Source organism: Elephas maximus, chromosome 1 (genome assembly GCF_024166365.1).
Source record: "Elephas maximus indicus isolate mEleMax1 chromosome 1, mEleMax1 primary haplotype, whole genome shotgun sequence".
In the NCBI taxonomy this organism is placed as follows: domain Eukaryota; kingdom Metazoa; phylum Chordata; class Mammalia; order Proboscidea; family Elephantidae; genus Elephas; species Elephas maximus.
This window is the reverse complement of record NC_064819.1, coordinates 73174482-73193716: the sequence shown is the minus strand read 5'-3', so window position 1 is coordinate 73193716 and position 19235 is coordinate 73174482. Positions and strand designations below refer to the sequence as shown.

The 19235-nt window shown below is 42.5% G+C and overlaps 3 protein-coding genes across 3 annotated transcripts; 1 reads left to right on the top strand and 2 right to left on the bottom strand.

The window, feature by feature from the left end:
* The first annotated feature begins 8537 nt into the window (after nt 1-8537).
* Nucleotides 8538-9303, top strand: H1-2 (H1.2 linker histone, cluster member). Its single transcript, XM_049885376.1, has one exon. It carries the CDS (start codon nt 8593-8595, stop codon nt 9232-9234), a length of 642 nt encoding a protein of 213 aa, XP_049741333.1. The 5' UTR covers nt 8538-8592; the 3' UTR covers nt 9235-9303.
* A 7936-nt stretch (nt 9304-17239) lies between these two features.
* LOC126076811 (histone H3.1) lies at nt 17240-17717 on the bottom strand. Its single transcript, XM_049885416.1, has one exon. The coding sequence runs from the start codon at nt 17693-17695 to the stop codon at nt 17285-17287; it is 411 nt and encodes a 136-aa protein (XP_049741373.1). The 5' UTR covers nt 17696-17717; the 3' UTR covers nt 17240-17284.
* Nucleotides 17718-18547: 830 nt separating this feature from the next.
* LOC126076855 (histone H2A type 1-D) lies at nt 18548-19137 on the bottom strand. The gene has a single exon (XM_049885511.1). The coding sequence runs from the start codon at nt 19113-19115 to the stop codon at nt 18723-18725; it is 393 nt and encodes a 130-aa protein (XP_049741468.1). The 5' UTR covers nt 19116-19137; the 3' UTR covers nt 18548-18722.
* Nucleotides 19138-19235: the final 98 nt, after the last annotated feature.

The following is a 19235-nucleotide window of genomic DNA, read 5'->3' as shown; positions in this document are numbered from 1 at the left end:
ATGGAGTACTTCTAATGTGTAACACTACTCTATAGGAATGGGTAACAGGTAGTTTACAATTAAGGTACTGGTTTGGTCCTAGGCACATAGTAAAGTCACAAACCCCTTATATCTCTTTAAGTAGATACAAAACCAACCAACCAACCCACTGCTGTTGAGTAGTTTCCAACTCATAGCAACCCTATGGGACAGAGTAGAACAGCCCCATAGTGTTTCCAAGGAGCAGCTGGTGGATTGAAACTGCCAACCTTTTGGTTATTAGCTGAACAGTTAAGCACTGTGCTAAGAGTTGAAATCGACTTAATAGCAACTGATTCTGGTCTTTCTTCAAAACCACTATTACCTACATTTTTCCTACCTTTTTCCTCTGTAAGCATAAAAACCAAAAAACCAAACAAGCCGTGTAGAGTCAATCCCTATTCCTGGTGTTTCGGAGTAGACCTGCTCTCCGTAGCATTTTTATGGCTGTCACCTTTCAGAAGCAGATCACTGGGCCAGGCCTTTCTTTTGTGGTGCCCCATGGGTAGGTTTGAGCTACTAGCCTTTCAGGTAGCAGTCGAGCACTTAACTGTTTGCATTACTCAGTTCTCCTCTGTGGTGTAGAGCTTGCCTTATTAACTTTCGTATCTCCTGCACCCAGCACAGTGCTGGGCCTGTGGAAGTGCTGATTAATTCCTTGTGGAATGAATGGAATACCCAGCATTAATCTTCTAGACCACCTGACAATTAAGTTTCTCCTTGTAGATAAGCAACAAGGAAAGCCACTTATTTGTTCCTTCCATATTCTTCCCTGTCTTTGGATTTATTGCAATCTCATGGTTTCCCAGTGCTTGTCCTGAATCTATCTATTATCATCTGTCAAGTAGAAATAATAATTTCTGCCTACCAAAAGGGAAACCTTGGTGGTGTAGTGTTTAAGTGCTACAGCTGCTGACCAGAGTCAGCAGTTCAAATCCTCCAGGCACTCCTTGGAAACTCTGTGGGGCAGTTCTACTCTGTCCTATAGGGTCGCTATGAGTCGGAATCGGCTCCACGGCACTGGTTTTTTTTTTTTTTTTTGCCTACCAAAAGAGATGGAAAGCTGTTAGGGAATATAATGCACATTTTTTCCAGTTGCCATTGAGTTAATTCAGGCTTATGGAGATAATCACGTGCATTAGAGTAGAACTGTGCTCCATAGGATTTTTAATGGCTGCTTTTTTGAAAGTACATCACCAGGCCTTTCTCCTGAGGTGCCTCTGGATGGACTCGAACCACCAACGTTTCGGTTAGCAGCAGGGCGTTTAACTAGAGGTTAACAATTACATAGAGGCCAGAAGAAATTTGGTAACTCAGTGGTTAAGTGCTCGGCTTCTAGCCAAAAGGTCAGCGGTTTGAAAACAGCAGCTGCTCTGCGGAAGAAAGATGTGGCAGTCTGCTTCCATAAAGATTACAGCTTTGGAAACCCTATGACAGTTCTACTCTGTCCTATAGGGTCGCTATGAATTGAAGCCACTCGAAGACACCCAACCACAGGCTCCAAAATCAGCGTTGGTTGTTTCGGAGTGCCATCTAGTGCCCATAGCAACAAACAACACGGGGTACTGTGGGCAAGGGTGTATCTGCATGAACGTTGCCCTCCATCTCTCATAATGGCCTTTGACATTTTTTTTTTTCTTTAATCCAAAGCCTTTATTTGATGGAAGAAAAAAAGAAAGCACAGAGAAATTATGACTTTCTCCAGATCACACAATTAATTACTGGCAGAAGTAGACCTAGGATGTGATTTCCCTCTTACCATTTCCTTGGTAAAGCGCACTGCAATTTAAAAAGCACCGATCATAGCCCTCATCTCGACTAACTAAACTAATGTCACAAAACCCAAATTTGGCAACTGCCTACGTCTGCGATGCGTGTTTATAAGGCCGGAGCTAATCAAAGCTGTTGACGCGTAGCTATAGAAGTCATAATTTGGCTAAAGTTAAACTCTCAAGTACTCTATGTGTATAATAAGCATATTGCTCCTTTGCTAATTTCCTTCTAGTACTCACTCTTTACTGTTCCCACTTTCATTATGTAATAATTCGTTGAATGTTAAGCAGTTAGTTGACTTAATTACCTTGGCAGATTTTCCTATAACTTTTGGTTAAACAGTAGCCTTTATGCACAGTGAGCAAGGAGCCCTGGTGGCACAACAGTCAAGCGCTTGGCTGCTCACTGAAAGGTCTCTGCAAGAGAAAAGATCTCGTGATCTGCTCCCTTAAACGTTAAAATCCAAAAAACCCATTGCCTTCGAGTTGATTCTGACTCATAGCGACCTTATAGGACAGAGTAGAACTGCCCCATAGCGTCTCCAAGGAGCACCTGCTGAATTCGTACTGCCGACCTATTGGTTAGCAGCCTTAACTCTTAACCACTACACCACCAGAGTTTCCCCTTAAAGATGACAGCCTAGAAAACTCTGAGGGGCAGTTCTATTCTGTAATACAAGGGGTCCCTATGAGTCAAAACTGACTCACCCGCACCCAACAACAACCACCTCAGTGAGTAGCCCTGAATAGAAAGGAACTCTGAGTCATGAGATAGGAATTTGTGACAGTTGTCACTCATTTGTTTCTAAAAGAACTTGAGCAATTCATAAATGAGAGACTCTTAGTACATTTTCTGTATTCCTTCTGTCTTTCTGCCAGTGTGTTCACCCTTAGTTTCTGTTTTTTTTTTTTTTTTTTTTTTAATAGTACTTCAGATGAAGGTTTACAGAGCAAACTAGTTTCTCATTAAAGAATTCATACATGTTATTTTGTGACACCTGGAAACCCTGGTGGAGTAGTGGTTAAGTGCTACGGCTGCTAACCAAAGGGTCGGCAGTTCGAATCTGCCAGGTGCTTCTTGGAAACTCTATGGGGCAGTTCTACCATGCCCCATGGGGTTGCTATAGGGTCCCTGTGAGTTGGAATTGACTTGACAGCACTGGGTTTTGGTTTTTGGTTTATTTTGTTGCCAACTCCACAACATGTCAATAATCTCCTCTTCTCAACCTTAGGTTCTCCATCACTTTGCTGTCCCTTCCTGCCTTCTTGTCTTCGCCCCTGGGTTGGTGTGCCCCTTTAGTCTCATTTCATTTATGGGCCTGTCTAATCTTTGGGTGAAGGGTGAACCTCAGTAGTGACTTCATTACTGAGCTATAAGGGTGTCCGGGGACTATACTCTCGGGGTTTCTCCAGTCTGTCAGACCAATATGTGTGTTTTTTTTTTTAGTTAAAATATTGTTGTACATTTTTCTCCAGCTCTGTCCAGGGCCTTGTGTTGTGATCCCTGTGACCTTTGAAATTTTAACGGTGAAAATTCCTTCCATTTAAGACTCGCTGAAAATATTAGTAAGTCGTTAATAGTTGAGGATGTATTTTAATTTTCTGCACTTTATAGATAAGAAAAACAAGCCCGTGAGCAACAAAATCCTATTAAAATTTGCCTAAAGGAAAAAATTTAGGCTAAAGGTGTGGTCCTCCCACTTGGAATTCATGGTATCAAGATAACCCAAAAAACCAAACCCATTGCCCTCAAGTCGATTCCGACTCATAGCGACCCTATAGGACAGAGTAGAACTAACCCACAGAGTTTCTGAGGAACACCTGGCGGATTTGAACTGCCAACCTTTAGGTTAGCAGCCATAGCATTTAACCACTACACCACCAGTGTTTCCGGTATCAAGATAGCCACCAACAAATTGAGGACAGCCTTAAAATATTGCAATGCAATATATCGTGTATTCTCGTATTTACACACATTGTGAATATTAAGGGTTTTTAATTTTCTTTCCCACCATATTCTTCAGGCTCTGGAAACACTGGTGGAAAGGAGCATTTTGGCTCAGGTCTAATGGCCTAATTGTTGGCCATTTGCCTGCAAAATTTAAAAAGAGAACAGGAAACTTCCTCTGGGCTATTTGTAAGAATGGTTTTAGGGCAGAAGCAAGGAAGCTGACTAGAGGGCATTTAAGATGCCAGTCTTTCTTATACTGCCAGTCTCCTGAAGTCTCTTCCTGTCCACTTTTTCTCAGGCTGGCCTATGCTGTCTATCTCCTAGTGGATGGCAGCACTAGCACCACACTCTTTGAAACGGGCCCTGCCAGTGGTGTGGCAGCCTCATCCCTTGGTGAGTCTGGAAGATGCAGGTTTTAATCACTCCCAGCTGGGGCCTATGACAGGGATTTGTTTATATTAGGTTAAACTCATATGCACACACACAAAACAAAAAAACAGTGGCCTTTGAGTCAACTCCAACTATGGTGACCCCGTTTGTGTCAGAGCAGAACTGTACTCCATAGAGTTTCCAAGGGCTAGTTTTTAAGAAGTAGGCAACCAGGCCTTTCTTCCAAGGCTGTATGGACTTGAACTTCCAACCTTTCAGTTAGCAGCAGAGTGCATTAACTGTTTGCATCACCCAGGGAATTAGCTAAATCCCAAAGCAGACAGAACCCTCCTCTGGTACGCTTTAGAAGGAGAAAAGTGGTAGTAAAGTCAGCCGTCAGCCCCTGTTCCATACACCTCTTCCAGAAACTCCTCTCAGTCTCCTTTGAGTGCATCATGCTGTTTGAGCTTCTCCAGCTCCATCACAGCCTTTTGGATGTGACATTCTGCTCTGCATATTTACCTTTGTCCATCAGTGTTTCCAGAGCCTGAAGAATGTGGTGTGAAAGAAACTTAACTAATCCCTAATATTCATGATGTGTGTAAATACAAGAATACACAATATGTCGCAACACAATCTTTAAGTCTGTCCTGAATGTATTGGTGGCTACTGGAGCCTTGGTGGTACAGTGGTTAAGAGTTTGACTGCCAACCAAAAGGTAGACAGTTCAAATCTACCAGTCATTCCTTGGAAAGAAACCCTGGTGGTGTATGGGTTAAGAACTACAGCTGCTAACCAAAAGGCCAGCAGTTTGAATCCATCAGGTGCTCCTTGGGAGCTCTATGGGGCAGTTCTACTCGGTTGCTTTGAGCTGGAATTGACTCAATGGCAATGGATTTTTATCTTGATACCGTGAATTCTGAGTGGGAGGACCACACCTTTAATATAAGTTTTTTCCTTGGGGCTAATTTTAATAGAACTTTTGTTGCTCACAGCCTTGTTCAGTCTTACTCCAAAGCCTGACACTCCACAGGACACCTACTGGATCTAAGATCGCTTAAAGTTGAAGGTCCGAAAGTTGGTAGCTTCCACTTTTCAGAATGGCTTCTAAAGGTTCTGATTCAGAAATGAACCCATAGAACAAACAAGTCTAACTGACTAACCATATATAAAAGCATAATTTTCAAGAAGTTAAACATGACTCTCATACAAGTGTATCACTAGAGAGCTTGTGCACGTGTCAAAAAATGATATAAGTCCCTAATGAGGGAACAAAAAGGATGGCCAAGCTAGGTCAAAGAGAATAAACCAGACTTAAATGTGTATCTAGTCAGTGAAAGAAAGAACACTGGAAGATGACTGCAAAATTGGTAAATACAATCAGAACCCATAGGGTTCTCTCTTCTGGAAAGAATTCATTTGCCTCTCTACTGGACCAAAAAATGAATAATTTATTAATCTCCTGTAAGTGAAGAGGAAATTAATAAATCATTATTATTTTTTTGTCCAGTAGAGAGGCAAAGTGAATAGGAAAATCTGGTGGTGTAGTGGTTAAGGGTTTGGCTACTAACCAAAAGGTCAGCAGTTTGAATCCACCAGGTACTCCTTGGAAACCCTATGGGGCAGTTCTATTCTGTCCTATAGGGTTGCTATGAGTCGGAATGGACTCCACGGCAACTTTTTTTTTTTTTGGTATAAGTGAGCATGGAATTTTACATAATCTGTCTCTAATTGGAAGTAAATAATAACCAAAAGTTACCCTCCCTTAAAGCCAAGCTGTCCAATATGGTAGCCACCTGGGGCCAATGAGGACTCGAAGTGTGGCTAGTTTGAACTGAAATGTTCTGTAAATGTAAAATGTGGATTAATTTTAGAAGATATAGTGTTAAAAAATGTAAAATATCTAATTTTTTTGAAAATAATGATTAATGCTGAAGTGATAATATTTTGGATAGTTAAATAAGACATAATATTACAATTAAGTTGACCTTTTTAGTTTTTTCAATGTGAGTACTAGAAAATTAAAAATTACATATGCGATTCACATTGTATTTTATTGTATACTGCTGCCCTAGAGCATCAGATAACATGTAAGCGAAACTTTTAGACAATAATCTAATACAACCTCAAAGGACAAGCAGTAGTAGTTTTGTCGTATTTCTAAGTTTTGAATAAGTTTTGGATAGTTTTTCTCAGCAAAAACGAAAGGAATCTGAAGAAGGGTTGGAATCCCTGGGTGGTGCAAATAGTTAACATGCTTGACTGCTAACTGAAAGGCTAAAGGTTTGAGCCTACCCCAAGTCACTTCATAAGAAAGGCCTGGTGACCGACTTCAGAAAAGTCACTCATGGGAAACCCTAAGGAGCAGAGTTCTACTCTGGTCAACATGGGGTCGCCAGGCGTTCAAATTGACTAAACGATAACCGGTTAGATTTGGTTTAGTTAGCTGCCCTGATGACTTGAAGTCTGGTCTTCAGATTTGCAGGTAGAGAGATGTGATTTGATTGATTTATATCCTGATGATTTATAAATTGGGACACCAATTTATAGTGAAGAGAGATCCAGTGACCTAGCAATCAAGACTCCACTCAGCTATTTTCCTGGTGGATAATTTAACTAAATGTCAGGAGAAGGGAGCTTGTTACACATAGAATCAGTACGAAGTGGTATGTCCTTTTATTTTTTTAATTTTTTAGCAAAATATATTAATACGATGAAGGCGCTTCACCTATTTGTACACTTTGAATAATGTCTTACAATTGCTAGTGGAAAAGTGTGTCTAACACACTAATGGACAGTCAGTCTAAGGCGGTTTTTAAGGCTGTTAGTTCATCACTAATCTTATTAGGCTGCTAATTCCCAGAGGGCTGTTTTTAAATGTTAAATGAATGTTATTCAGTGAAACCATGGGGTCATTCTTAGTTAAAGAGAAGACACCCCATGTTTTGATTTATCACTCTGCCTTATTTGTAAAGCCCCTTTTAACTTTATCACAATGGAAGACCAGCGTCTTTAAGCCATATTTTCTTCTGTAGACACATATTTGAACAGGAATTTCTGGTGAGATGTAGTATTTCCTCTGTCTCTAAATCTATAATTATACTAAATACACAGGTACAACGTTTACTCAATCTTTTCTCTCAAGGCAAAATTTGCAATTGCTTGTGACAAAAGAGCAAAATACGAAGCAGCAAACCTAGCAGCAAAGCAAACTTCCGAACAGAATACAGACGTCCAACTTTAGAGTGGATGAGAAGAGGTGGTATCAGTCTCATCAACAACAGATGGCATAGCTGTTCCTATCTTCTAGTACTTTTCCTCTATTTCTCTTTAAAACTTTCTGTGTTTTTCTAGCTCCAGTCTATGGTTCATCTTATAAGTAAAAAGTATGCTTTATGAACGTCAGTAACTTTATTTTTCCATTCTGTATGTTTGAGCTGCCAGGTAGAGAGTGTCCTTCTATATACTATGATATTGTAAGATATTGTTACTGGAAGTAACTTAGAATTTTCATGGGGTGAAATCCATTTCTGTATTTCAGTATAGGAACGTAAATAAATAAACACTTCTTACTTTGAAAACAGATTATCTCAATAACTCTAGTGCCAAGTCTGTTGTGAAGGGGGGAGGGTTTCCCTTTTTCTCTTATTATCACTCTTTTTGAGGACCAGAACCCCTGCTTTGCACAGACCAGAAGGGACCCTGAGCGCTTTTTATAAATAGCTCAATTTTTTGCCTTTGGAGAAGTGAAAAGGCTGCCCCGCCCCCATGTATGAAAAGACGGAGTTGATAGAGTTTAAATGTCTTCCAGTCAAGGATTTAAGTCTCTAACCCCCCACCATCAACGACCACCCCCCAAGGTTTATGTACCCTCTCCCATCACGCCCTAATTGCTCTGGACTGGTCCCGGAATCCCTGTCCCAGTCCACAGTTCCTGTGGGTCTATACGCAGAATTCACAGAGGACCTGTGTTACTTCCCTTGCGAAGAAACAAAATTATCGTGAAACTTGATGTGGAAACCATTCCGTTTTAGTTCCTACAAGAAGGGAAGCATGTGCCCAACCACTCCTGGAAAGAAGAACTTTCTGGGGCAAAGGAGTGAACAGGTAATTTAGAAGAAAAACAGAAAGTGGTGTCTGACTGCCCTGGACTTCGCACAGAGTTGGGGGAGTTGGGGCCCCCTGGATGCGTTGTGTTTGTGGTTGCGGAGAAAATAACTGGAGAGCACGAAGCCTAAGGCTTCTCGGACCCTTTCTCGACCAAACTCTGGTGATTTGGTGCAGGGCATTTTGCTATTTTCCCCCTTTTGTGAGGTGGAACAAACACAACTTGGGCGCATCGCGGCGGCTCGGAGTCTGCCAGCCAGGCGGGCGACCAGAGCACCAATCAGCGCGCGCCTGCGCTCTATATATACGGCGGTCCGGCCCGGGTGTCTCTCCACTGGCTCTCTGCTACTTGTTTTCGAGTTCCAGATCTTCATCATGTCGGAGACAGCTCCCGCTGCCCCTGCTGCTGCGCCTCCCGTGGAGAAAGCCCCAGTGAAGAAAAAAGCTGCCAAGAAACCTGCGGGGGCGCGCCGCAAGGCGTCCGGGCCCCCGGTGTCCGAGCTCATCACCAAGGCGGTGGCCGCCTCCAAAGAGCGCAGCGGCGTGTCCCTAGCCGCGCTCAAGAAGGCACTGGCAGCCGCTGGCTACGATGTGGAGAAGAACAACAGCCGCATCAAGCTTGGGCTCAAGAGCCTGGTGAGCAAGGGCACCCTGGTGCAGACCAAGGGCACCGGCGCCTCCGGTTCCTTCAAACTCAACAAGAAGGCAGCTTCCGGGGAAGCCAAGCCCAAAATCAAGAAGGCTGGCGCTGCCAAGGCCAAGAAGCCCGCTGGGGCAGCCAAGAAGCCCAAGAAGGCGACCGGGGCGGCTACCCCGAAAAAGAGCGTCAAAAAGACCCCGAAGAAAGCGAAGAAGCCGGCGGCTGCAGCTGTAGGCAAAAAAGTGGCTAAGAGCCCAAAGAAGGCCAAACCTGCCAAGCCCAAGAAGGCCGTCAAGAGTGCAGCGAAGGCTGTCAAACCCAAGACAGCCAAGCCCAAGGTTGCCAAGCCTAAGAAGGCTGCACCCAAAAAGAAATAGGCTGTTGGTAAACGCCTGCTTCTAAAACCCAAACGGCTCTTTTCAGAGCCACCACAGATCTCAAAAAAAGAGCTTAACACTTCAATCTCCGACTCGATGGGGTCGTTTATGGGAAGGCTAAGGGTAGCTTGCGGGGGAATAAATTGTAAGGATGTTGCTGAACCCTCTTACCTCCTCCCCGGCTTGCCGATAAGGTGGGGTAGGCAGGGCAGGGTGGAGAGAACAGTGGCGGCCGTGAAGTTGTCCCTTCTACCTCTCGATCTAAAGCTTTCCCTATTCTACCCCGCTCTTGGTTAGCTTCCTGGTCAGCTGTTCCGAGGCTCGGCTGTTGCTGGTGTACTTGGGATATCCGCCAGCCCCGCCCCGCGCCAGTGAACAGCAAAACAACCAGAATTAAAGGAAAAGCTAGTGCTTTGGTCTTAAGGGAATCCCGATTGGACTAGAAAAAAATCATTCAAAAGTCCCGCCCTACGAACGGGTTGGCCCACACCTCCAGCCCCTGATGATAAACCTGAATATAATTGGATAGTGATAGACCTCCTGTCTAGTCTCTGTTTTGGTTCATTTGGGTTTAGAGAATCTGCCCCTTTCACTTGTTGCAGAAATGGGTCTGGTATTTCCATGTTCTCGAAAGTCAAGACACTGTTTCCTGGGGGCGTTGGCAGCATCCAACCCTGGGAAGGAAGTGGGTGGAGGCGTCTTTGTTTTGCGAAACCCAAAACCGCTGCCGTCGAGTCGATTCCGACTCCTAGCGACCCAGGAGCTGGGTTCCAAGGCTGTATGTAATCTTTTTGGAAACAGACTGCCACATCGTTCTCCCCGTGGAGCAGCTGGTGGGTTCGAACCGGCGTCGTTTCGGTTAGCAGCCGAGCAAGTAACCGCTGTGCCTCGAGGGGTCTTGCATTCCTCTGCTAATTCTCCTTTTAGGTGCCAACAAAGGACCTCTAAAAATAGCAGCTACAGCAGCAGCTATGACCCTTCCACCAGGGCGAGGCTGGACTCTGATCTTTCCGTTCCGAGTATCCTGCAGTTTTGCAATAGTGTAGTGAATTTGTGTGTATCAAAAAGAGAACTCTTAAGCGGCCATTTTGTCCCGCCAGGCCGGCCACCCATCCACACTTTAAATAGACTTAAGTATCTGGATATTGAGGTTGCTTTAACCGCATATTTGCGCAGTCCAAATATTTCAGCGCAGAAGTATTGATTAACTATTGAAAATATATGTATGGGCGGGGGGATGTCTGATAAAGGCCTTTAGTTTTCATTAGCAATACTCTGAATTCTTTTCATATCCACGACTTTCCTCTTGAATACGGAAAGTGCAGTTCTGCTTTTTATTCTGGTGCACACACATTTTCTTGAGATCCAAGTTCTGGGGACAGGGACTCTGGAGACCTGCAATTCAGTTCTTTATCCATTGTCCCACCGACCAATCTAGTGTGCGTTAATTTCCCCATTATAGCGGTGGTGCTGACCGTGGGGTTTACCTAACCGCTCACTGCAAATGAATTGAGACATTTTAATACTTTTTAAAAACAGTAAATAAGAAAATAAGGAACACCTCTTTACTGTCACAATACAAAAAAAGAAAAAAAATTCCGTTATGCTTTCTTTTAGTAATTTTGTGTTATTTATTTCATTTAAGTTTTCTGTATTTTAGTGTAAAGTTTAGTATACAGAGCCACCCCTCCCTCCCCGATCTTTTATGAATTCCTCCATCTCTGCCACCCTTCTCCATTTGAGATGCCAACTTCCTCATAGGCTAAATTCTGTGGACTGGTAGACTAATTCTCAGCTCTCTATTCTGTTCTTTTGGTTTCTCTGGCCATTCCTAAAGTGAGACTGCCCTGTTTCAAGTACTGTTTACAGTGCTATCTTCAATGCTGACTGAGAAGAATACCTCTTTTAGTAGCTACTCAAATAATGATGAAATGATTAATAACTGAGATGTTATAATACGTTTTTAATAGTTGATAAGGCTAGTCACCTTTCATTGCTGTTTTTCAGAATTTTCCTGGTTATTCTATTTGTTGTTTGACTATTCATTTTTCCATATGTACTTTGTACTGCCTTCACCTCCTACCCCCATCATTCATAAAAACCCTCAATACTCTATTGGTAGTTTGTTGGAATTGTGTTAAATTTATAAGTTAATTTGGGGAGAACCAGTACATTTATGATGCTGATTTTCCTATTCAAGAACATTTTATGTCTTTCCAGTTGTTCAAGTATTTTGTATTTGTTGGGAGAGTTTTAAATTTTCTCAAATCTTCTTGTTTCTTATTACACATTGACCTCCTTTATTGTTGGAAGTGGAGATAGAATAATTTTAGATACCTTGAGGTCGAGCATCCCATAATGTGCACATCAAAGATCCCCAGTTATGAGTGAATTAACAATCTGCAGAAAAGTACTGTCCATAGCTATGGACGGTGAGCACAAATGCAGCTACGTATATAATTTCAAACCATTTAGAAGTCACATGAGAAAGGAAAGAGATGAAATCAATATCAATTTTAATAATGTTATTTATTTAAACCAGTGATATTTTACTTTTTTTATCCTTGTACTAAGTCTTTGGAATATGGTGTGTATTTTACACTTAGAGCACATCTCAATTTTCACCAGCCCCTTTCAGGTGCTAAGTTAACCGGCTATGGTTTCTGGTCACCATAAGGCCATGCAACTATAAAATACTCTCTGGTCCCAAACATGCTAGTCTTCTCTGACCTCACCTTTGGTCCAAAGCTTGAGAGCCAATATTTCTCAATATAAACTATCTTTTGTGTACAACAATTTCAGAGAGGAGGGATGACTGACCTTAAACAATGGCTGATTGGTCCAGATAGAAACCATTGGACCAATTTGAGTCAATCAGATTTTCTATTAAATATTGAATTAAGTTACAGAAACTCAGGTGGCCTGTTCTCAGGGCTGAGAGCTGCCTTCTTAGTCATCACGTGGAAGAAATCAAGAGATCTGATGGACAAAAAGAGTAGCATGGAGCAAAAGTTCAATAAATAAATACATAAAATAAATTAAAAGCAGAAATGAGAGAGCTGGACAGTCTGGGTTTCTGACATCTCCTGAGTTTCCAGTTCTTTGGGCCATCTGAACTCTTATCCCAAGATCTGGGCCCACCTCACTTAGCTCAGTTTGGGTTAAGTTGCAGTACCAGATGGCCTAATTATGACAGTCCAAAGGTAATCACAATTAGTTTTATAATAATGACACCATACGCTTCTTATGTCCCTTTACTTTTTCAAATACTTTCAGGTTCATCCAGTCACTTGATCTTCACATCAACCCTATGAGTTAAATAGGGGAAGAATCAACCTAAGCAAAGAGAGTCAATTCTCTAATTTTCCTTCAAATCTCTTGGGAATGTCCAAGAGGTTGGGGTCTCAATCTGTTGGGTTTATATACTTTCAATTGATTCTAATATTGAATGTTTCCTGCAAGCATATTTACTTTAGATGCAAGATGTCCCTTACTTTCAAATTAAATGTACCCTTCAAAATCAATACTTGTACGTGTACGTTTGCATTCACACACATATATACATATATATTCACCCTTCATATATATACACACATATATATTCACCCTTATTGGAGCCCTGGTGATGTAGTGGTTAAGAGCTTAGCCGCTAACCAAAAGGTGGGCAGTTCAAATCCACCAGCTGCTCTTTGGAAACCCTATGGGGCAGTTCTCTGTCATACAGGGCAACAGGTGGGAGAGTTCATTCACAGAGAGCTAAAAATTATTACAAAAATCTCTAGATTTACCAGTTCTTTAGATACAATCTTCAACAATATTTTTGCTCAAATCTGTCCATGTTCTTTAATTTTGTTCCATTCACTTATAATTGTTCTGATAATTGACTGGCTTAAGATCACTGAGCCACAAAGTTGAATCTAAAAATTGGCTACTTAGAGAAAAACACAATTGATCCTTGTCTCAATTTTATTTAGTTTATACGACCTATACTTTAATTTGACAGTGTTAATTTTTATCATTTTCAATTTTTCATTCAGTTTTATAAAAAATATTAACAATGGCAAAAATAAACTTAAAGAATTGTCCAAACACTGCTAGGGAGCCAAAAATGGCAATGAATGCTCCATAAACTAAAGCGCTGACAGATAATTTAACCCCCAAAATGCTTTTTCATAGTGTATGAATTGTTCTAATTGACCATGTATGATAGAAGTGTGGATAATACAGAAATTTAGAGTTACTTGTAATGCATTACTCCAAACTTTATTTTTATTTTTTGTATATACACAGTGCTCTTGTGGCTGACAATTTAAATGTCCTATTACCTCCCTCCCCAGGCAAAGCTCCAGGTTTTTCTTCTGTTTTCCCTGAGGATATGTAGAAGGTGACTTTGTGGCTGAAATCCATGCCAGAGTTGAACAGGTCCAGTGCCAGACAGGATTACATCATTAGAGGATTTCAGAAGGGAGCAGGGATTTAGGGCACAGTGACAACAACAGCATTGAGAGGTAACATTTCTTGAGCACTTACAAGGTGCCAAACACTAGTGCTGAACACTCTACATTTATTTTCATACACTTTCTCGTCACAGCACTTTGAAACAGGTGCCGTTAACAAAGAACCAAACCCCTTTCTGTTGAGTTGATTCTGACTGACAGCGACCCTATAGGATAGAGTAGAACTGCCGCACAGTGTTTCCAAGGGGTGCAAGGCTCTAGGGAAGGCGACTGCCACATCTTTCTCCCCATGAGCTGCGAACCACTGACCTTTCTGTTTGCAGGCAATCACTTTAATTACTGCACCACCAGGGCTACTACTCCCATTTTAGAGATGAAGAAACTGAGGCTTGGTGATGGTAAGAAAAGTGCTCAAAGATGTAGAAAATAAGTTTCTGATCCTTGAGCCAGTGTGATTATCCACTATAAATACATGTTAGCACTGTTCTTTAGAAATATAAGGGGAGCCACGATATAATTTAAAAAATTTTAGTAGCTACATTTAAAAAAAACTAAAAAAGCAAAACAAAACTCATTTTAATCCACTTTAGTTGTAATATTATAAGTTTAGCTTGTTATCAATATGAAAATATTAATGAGTTTTTTTTTTAATTCTATATCTTTAAGATCTGGTCTGTATTTTATTCTTAAAGCACATCTTAATTTGGACTAGCAACATTTCAAGTGCTTAACAGCCACACATGTCTAGTGTCTTGGAGAAACCAGCTCAATAGTAAATAAATATACTTGTTCTGGAGCAGAATCTAGAAGTTTCTAGGGAAACAATTATTCTGACCTTGTTCTGAAGCCCTTGGAGCCCTGGTGGTGCAGTGGTTAAGCATTTGGCTGCTAACCAAAAGAAAGGCAGTTCGAATCCATCAACCGCTGCTTGGAAATCCTATGGGGCGGTTCTACTTTGTCCTATAGTGTCACTGTGAGTTGAAATCAACTTGAGGGCAATGGATTTGGTTTGGTTGTTTTTTTCCTGAAGCTCAGGGAGCGTCCCTAAGACCACTCTACCCATTTCACTTCACATCTGTTCTCTGGCCACACAACCGGATTTCGCCTAGGCTACGCCACCAGGCAAATGGTTTGCCCTCCGCTATTAATCTAAAGGTTGGCAGGTGGAACTCACTCATAGAAGAAAAGGCCCGGTGATCTGCTTCTTTTAAGACTACAGCCGAGAAAACCCTACGGAGCTGCTCTACTCTGCAGCACATTAGGTAACTATGAGTTCAGATCACGGGATGGTAACTAACAACTAGGTCATCACAGCCCCTTCCCATCTACCCTGATGCAGCCCTATGGGGTGTACTCCCACTTCTGAAATCGAGTTAGCCTTTAAGAGGAAACTCTAGATCTGATAAATCCCATGTTTGGGTAATCTTATTGATTAGAAGATATTAAGAGTGTGAGTGTGGCGTGAGATTGCCTGGGATTAAATCCTAGCGATGATATTTGCTAGTGGGATGACTGGCCAATTAACCAAAATATCTCAGGCTAAAGTTCCAGCTCTATAAAATGGATACACTGAGAGAATTTGCCATACAGTGTGTAGTAAGGATTATACATAATAATTCAGGCTTCGGATGGTACTTGACCCATGGAAAACTATCAAGGTTAGAGCTACTACACAGACTTCTCTAATGAATTCATCTCTATTATCTCACTTTTATGGTGACCTTTATAAAGGAAGGTCATTTTCAGGACAGAACGAGCCTATAAAACCCTGCAAAATTGTTATCCCAGGCAACTCATTTTAGCACTGAAGAGTTCAGGTTGCTTAGAGGTGACCTTATATCCTCCTCACTAATCTTTCTCCTCCTGATATCTCTGAGAATGGTACCACCAGCCATACCCAGTACCCAGAGCCTTCGAGTCGATTCCGACTCATAGCAATTCTATAGCCATAGCATCATGCAAAGCAGCGATACATCTGAGGGGTCTGGGAGTATCCCAGGCCAAAACAAAACAAAGCAAAACAAAAACAAACCCTTTGCCATCAAGTCGATTCTGACTCATAGTGACCCTACAGGACAGAGAAGAACTGGCCCCATAGGGTTTTCAAGGACCGGCTGGTGTATTCAAACTGCCGACCTTTTGGTTAAGCAGCCAAGCTGTTGACTACTGCACCATCAGGGTTCCAAAAATGCTCATAGTCAGCAGGAACCAAACCTGCACAGAGAAACCCCAATGGATTTCTAGCCCATCACCTTAACCACTAAGCCCCGACTACGCAGACACTCCAGACCAGAGATACTCAATTAATTCCTAGGGTGCTCACATCGAAGTGTATTGGACCAGACTGGCAGGGGGCAGAGAAACCCCATGTATAATTTTGAAAAGCATAGCCAGTTCTCATGAGTCAGAATTGACTCCATGGCACTGGGTTGGGGAGGGGTAATGGAAGCATCAGGCTCAGCAATTTTTTTTTTTTTCCCAAGGCCCTGGGAAAGGCCTTAACAGTGCGTTTACTTGGTCTTAATAGTTTTTGGGTTGTTTTTAATTTCGCAATAATAAGGTATTTTACTTACAGTTGTTTATGATGGTTGCTGATTTCCACTCAGTCTTCCCTTCCATTACAATTCACCTTGTGTCTGATTATATTGGAACGTTGGTGAGTGTATTTGGGATTTGTGTAAGAGAAAATTTAGTTGGAGATACGTTTAGTTTGGGGTTAATGAGGTAAGTGATTTATAGGCGTGCTCCTATATAGCTCAGTTTTTGTTAACTAAACTGATGAAAGAATGGCTTCAAAGAAAACTACTATTTGCTGGGATACCTGGAATGCTCACAAGAAGATGCAGGGCAAGATGTCACAGCAAGACATCCACATACCCGTTGCGCCCCCCACTGGGAGTAAGTGCTTAGTGCACAGGAGAATTAAGATTTAAAATATACTGACCCTGTAGCTAATCTGTGAAGAGTTCTCCCGATTTTTTTCATTCACATAGGAAAGAAGCTTGATACAGGATTTCCTAAATTGGAAAAAAATCCTGAAAATTACTGGACACCCAATAATGTTTTAAAACTGAAACTTCTAAATTGTCAATAACAGAAAAGAAGCTGTGATCAAACATGCTAGGAAATATCTTCCCATTGTCCATGTAGAAAATACAAATTAATTTTGAAGACATAATCTGAGTATACAGACAAAAATACAGAAAAACACTGCGGTGTATTCATAAAATATCCTCTTTCTGAATATTGTGGATACGAACTTTTTATAAATTGGAATGTGAACTTTCCATCCTAAGGGAACACTAGATTTTACAAACTTTAAAAGCCCTAGGGTGTCCCCGCCAATCTACTTCAGCGAGACAGAAGCTCTGCAGTTTAATACCTCGTCAGCCATCAAACCTTAACAGATAGTGGCCTCTTTTAAAAAGAAACGGTTGTCTTTGACTCAGCTGAATTAAGCTTTCAGTGGGCATTTACATACATACAGGTGGCTAGTAAGCAAAATAGGTAAATTAAGAGTACAACCACTTTTAAGTGAAAGTGTGGGTGGCTCTGAAAAGAGCCTTTTTTAAGTCAAAGGGAAAAGTGGCAATTTACGCCCTCTCCCCGCGGATGCGGCGGGCCAGCTGGATGTCCTTGGGCATGATGGTGACGCGCTTGGCGTGGATGGCGCACAGGTTGGTGTCCTCAAACAGCCCCACCAGGTAGGCCTCGCACGCCTCCTGCAGCGCCATGACGGCCGAGCTCTGGAAGCGCAGGTCGGTCTTGAAGTCCTGCGCGATCTCGCGCACCAGCCGCTGGAAAGGCAGCTTGCGGATCAGCAGCTCGGTGGACTTCTGGTAGCGCCTGATCTCGCGCAGCGCCACGGTGCCGGGCCGGTAGCGGTGAGGCTTCTTCACGCCGCCGGTGGCCGGGGCGCTCTTGCGGGCAGCTTTGGTGGCCAGCTGCTTGCGGGGTGCCTTGCCGCCGGTGGACTTGCGGGCTGTCTGCTTGGTACGAGCCATCACGGAGAGACTGAAGACAAACAAAAAGTCTAGCAAACTGGTGGTAAAATTGCCTTTAAATATAGTTTGAAGCGACCTGATTGGCTTTATGAAGTTTCAAAAGTTCCGCGCGATAAAACCATTGGCTGATGGCTGACTGGTGATTGGTTAATAACTAGAGACTGTGATTGGATGAACTATTCCACTTCATCATCCGGGATTCCTTTTGTTAATCTCAGATATTTGTAGGGGATTAATTTTCTAAAGTTCTAGTTCTGCCCGTCTCCATGTACTGTGTGCATGAGGAACCCTTTAGGGATCTTGTTAAAATGTAAATTCTGATTCCATATATCTGAATGGGACATGAGATCATGAATCCTTAACATGCTTGCAGGTTATGTCAATACTGGTGGTCCCCACATATTAAGTACAGTTTTATCGTCTGCACTTAACCGTCTGTTTTCTTTTCCAGTTAAATTATCGCGAGTCGCCTGGACTGACACAAGCCCTGGTCATTGTAGCTCCCCTAATCCTGAGTTTGTGAAACCTTTGTGATCTACATGTCAATGTACCTGGGTGGAATATCTGGCGAAGCAGTTAAAGCGACGGTTTCAGATTTGGCGGGTACACACAGAATAGCAACAAATTGTCACTGGTTAATGTTGGACAAGATTATTTTTCTAGATTCAGAATTTGAGGAACTAACACTGCTTTATTATTGGTTAAGGACGTGGTGAATTTCCTTACTTCGTTTTTCGAGCCCCAACATTTCTCGGCCCCGCCTGTTTTGTAAAACACCTTATTTTGCTTGTTAGGTTTCTTTTTATACAAAATATTCTGAACGACCTACTTTCCTGGTGCTCTTTAAACTAATGTATCTTATTAGTTACGACACAGGCTTTTCTTATGTTACTTTTAAACACTACGTAGTTTAGGAATATACAAACACAGAGTTATCAGCTTCTCTCTTGAAAGTGTGGATGGCTCTGAAAAGAGCCTTTTGTCTAGTTGAGAACAAGGAAGTGTTTTTACTGCTTATTTGTGGGCTTCACTTGCCCTTAGCCTTATGGTGACTCTCGGTTTTCTTGGGCAGCAGCACGGCCTGGATGTTGGGCAGGACGCCACCCTGCGCGATGGTGACTTTGCCCAGCAGCTTGTTGAGCTCCTCGTCGTTGCGGATGGCCAGTTGCAAGTGGCGCGGGATAATACGTGTCTTCTTGTTGTCGCGGGCCGCGTTGCCCGCCAGCTCCAGGATCTCGGCCGTCAGGTACTCCAGCACCGCCGCCAGGTACACCGGTGCGCCGGCTCCGACTCGCTCGGAGTAGTTTCCCTTACGGAGCAAGCGGTGCACTCTGCCCACCGGGAACTGCAAACCGGCGCGGGAGGACCGAGTTTTGGCTTTGGCGCGAGCCTTACCACCCTGCTTTCCCCGTCCAGACATCGCCCTTTACACTAAAACCAACACGCAAATTGAAAGTGTTTTAAGCTGGAAAAACGCACTTATAGGCAATGCAGGGCTATGAATGTACCCTGCCTGATTGGTTAAAATAGACAGCCTTGT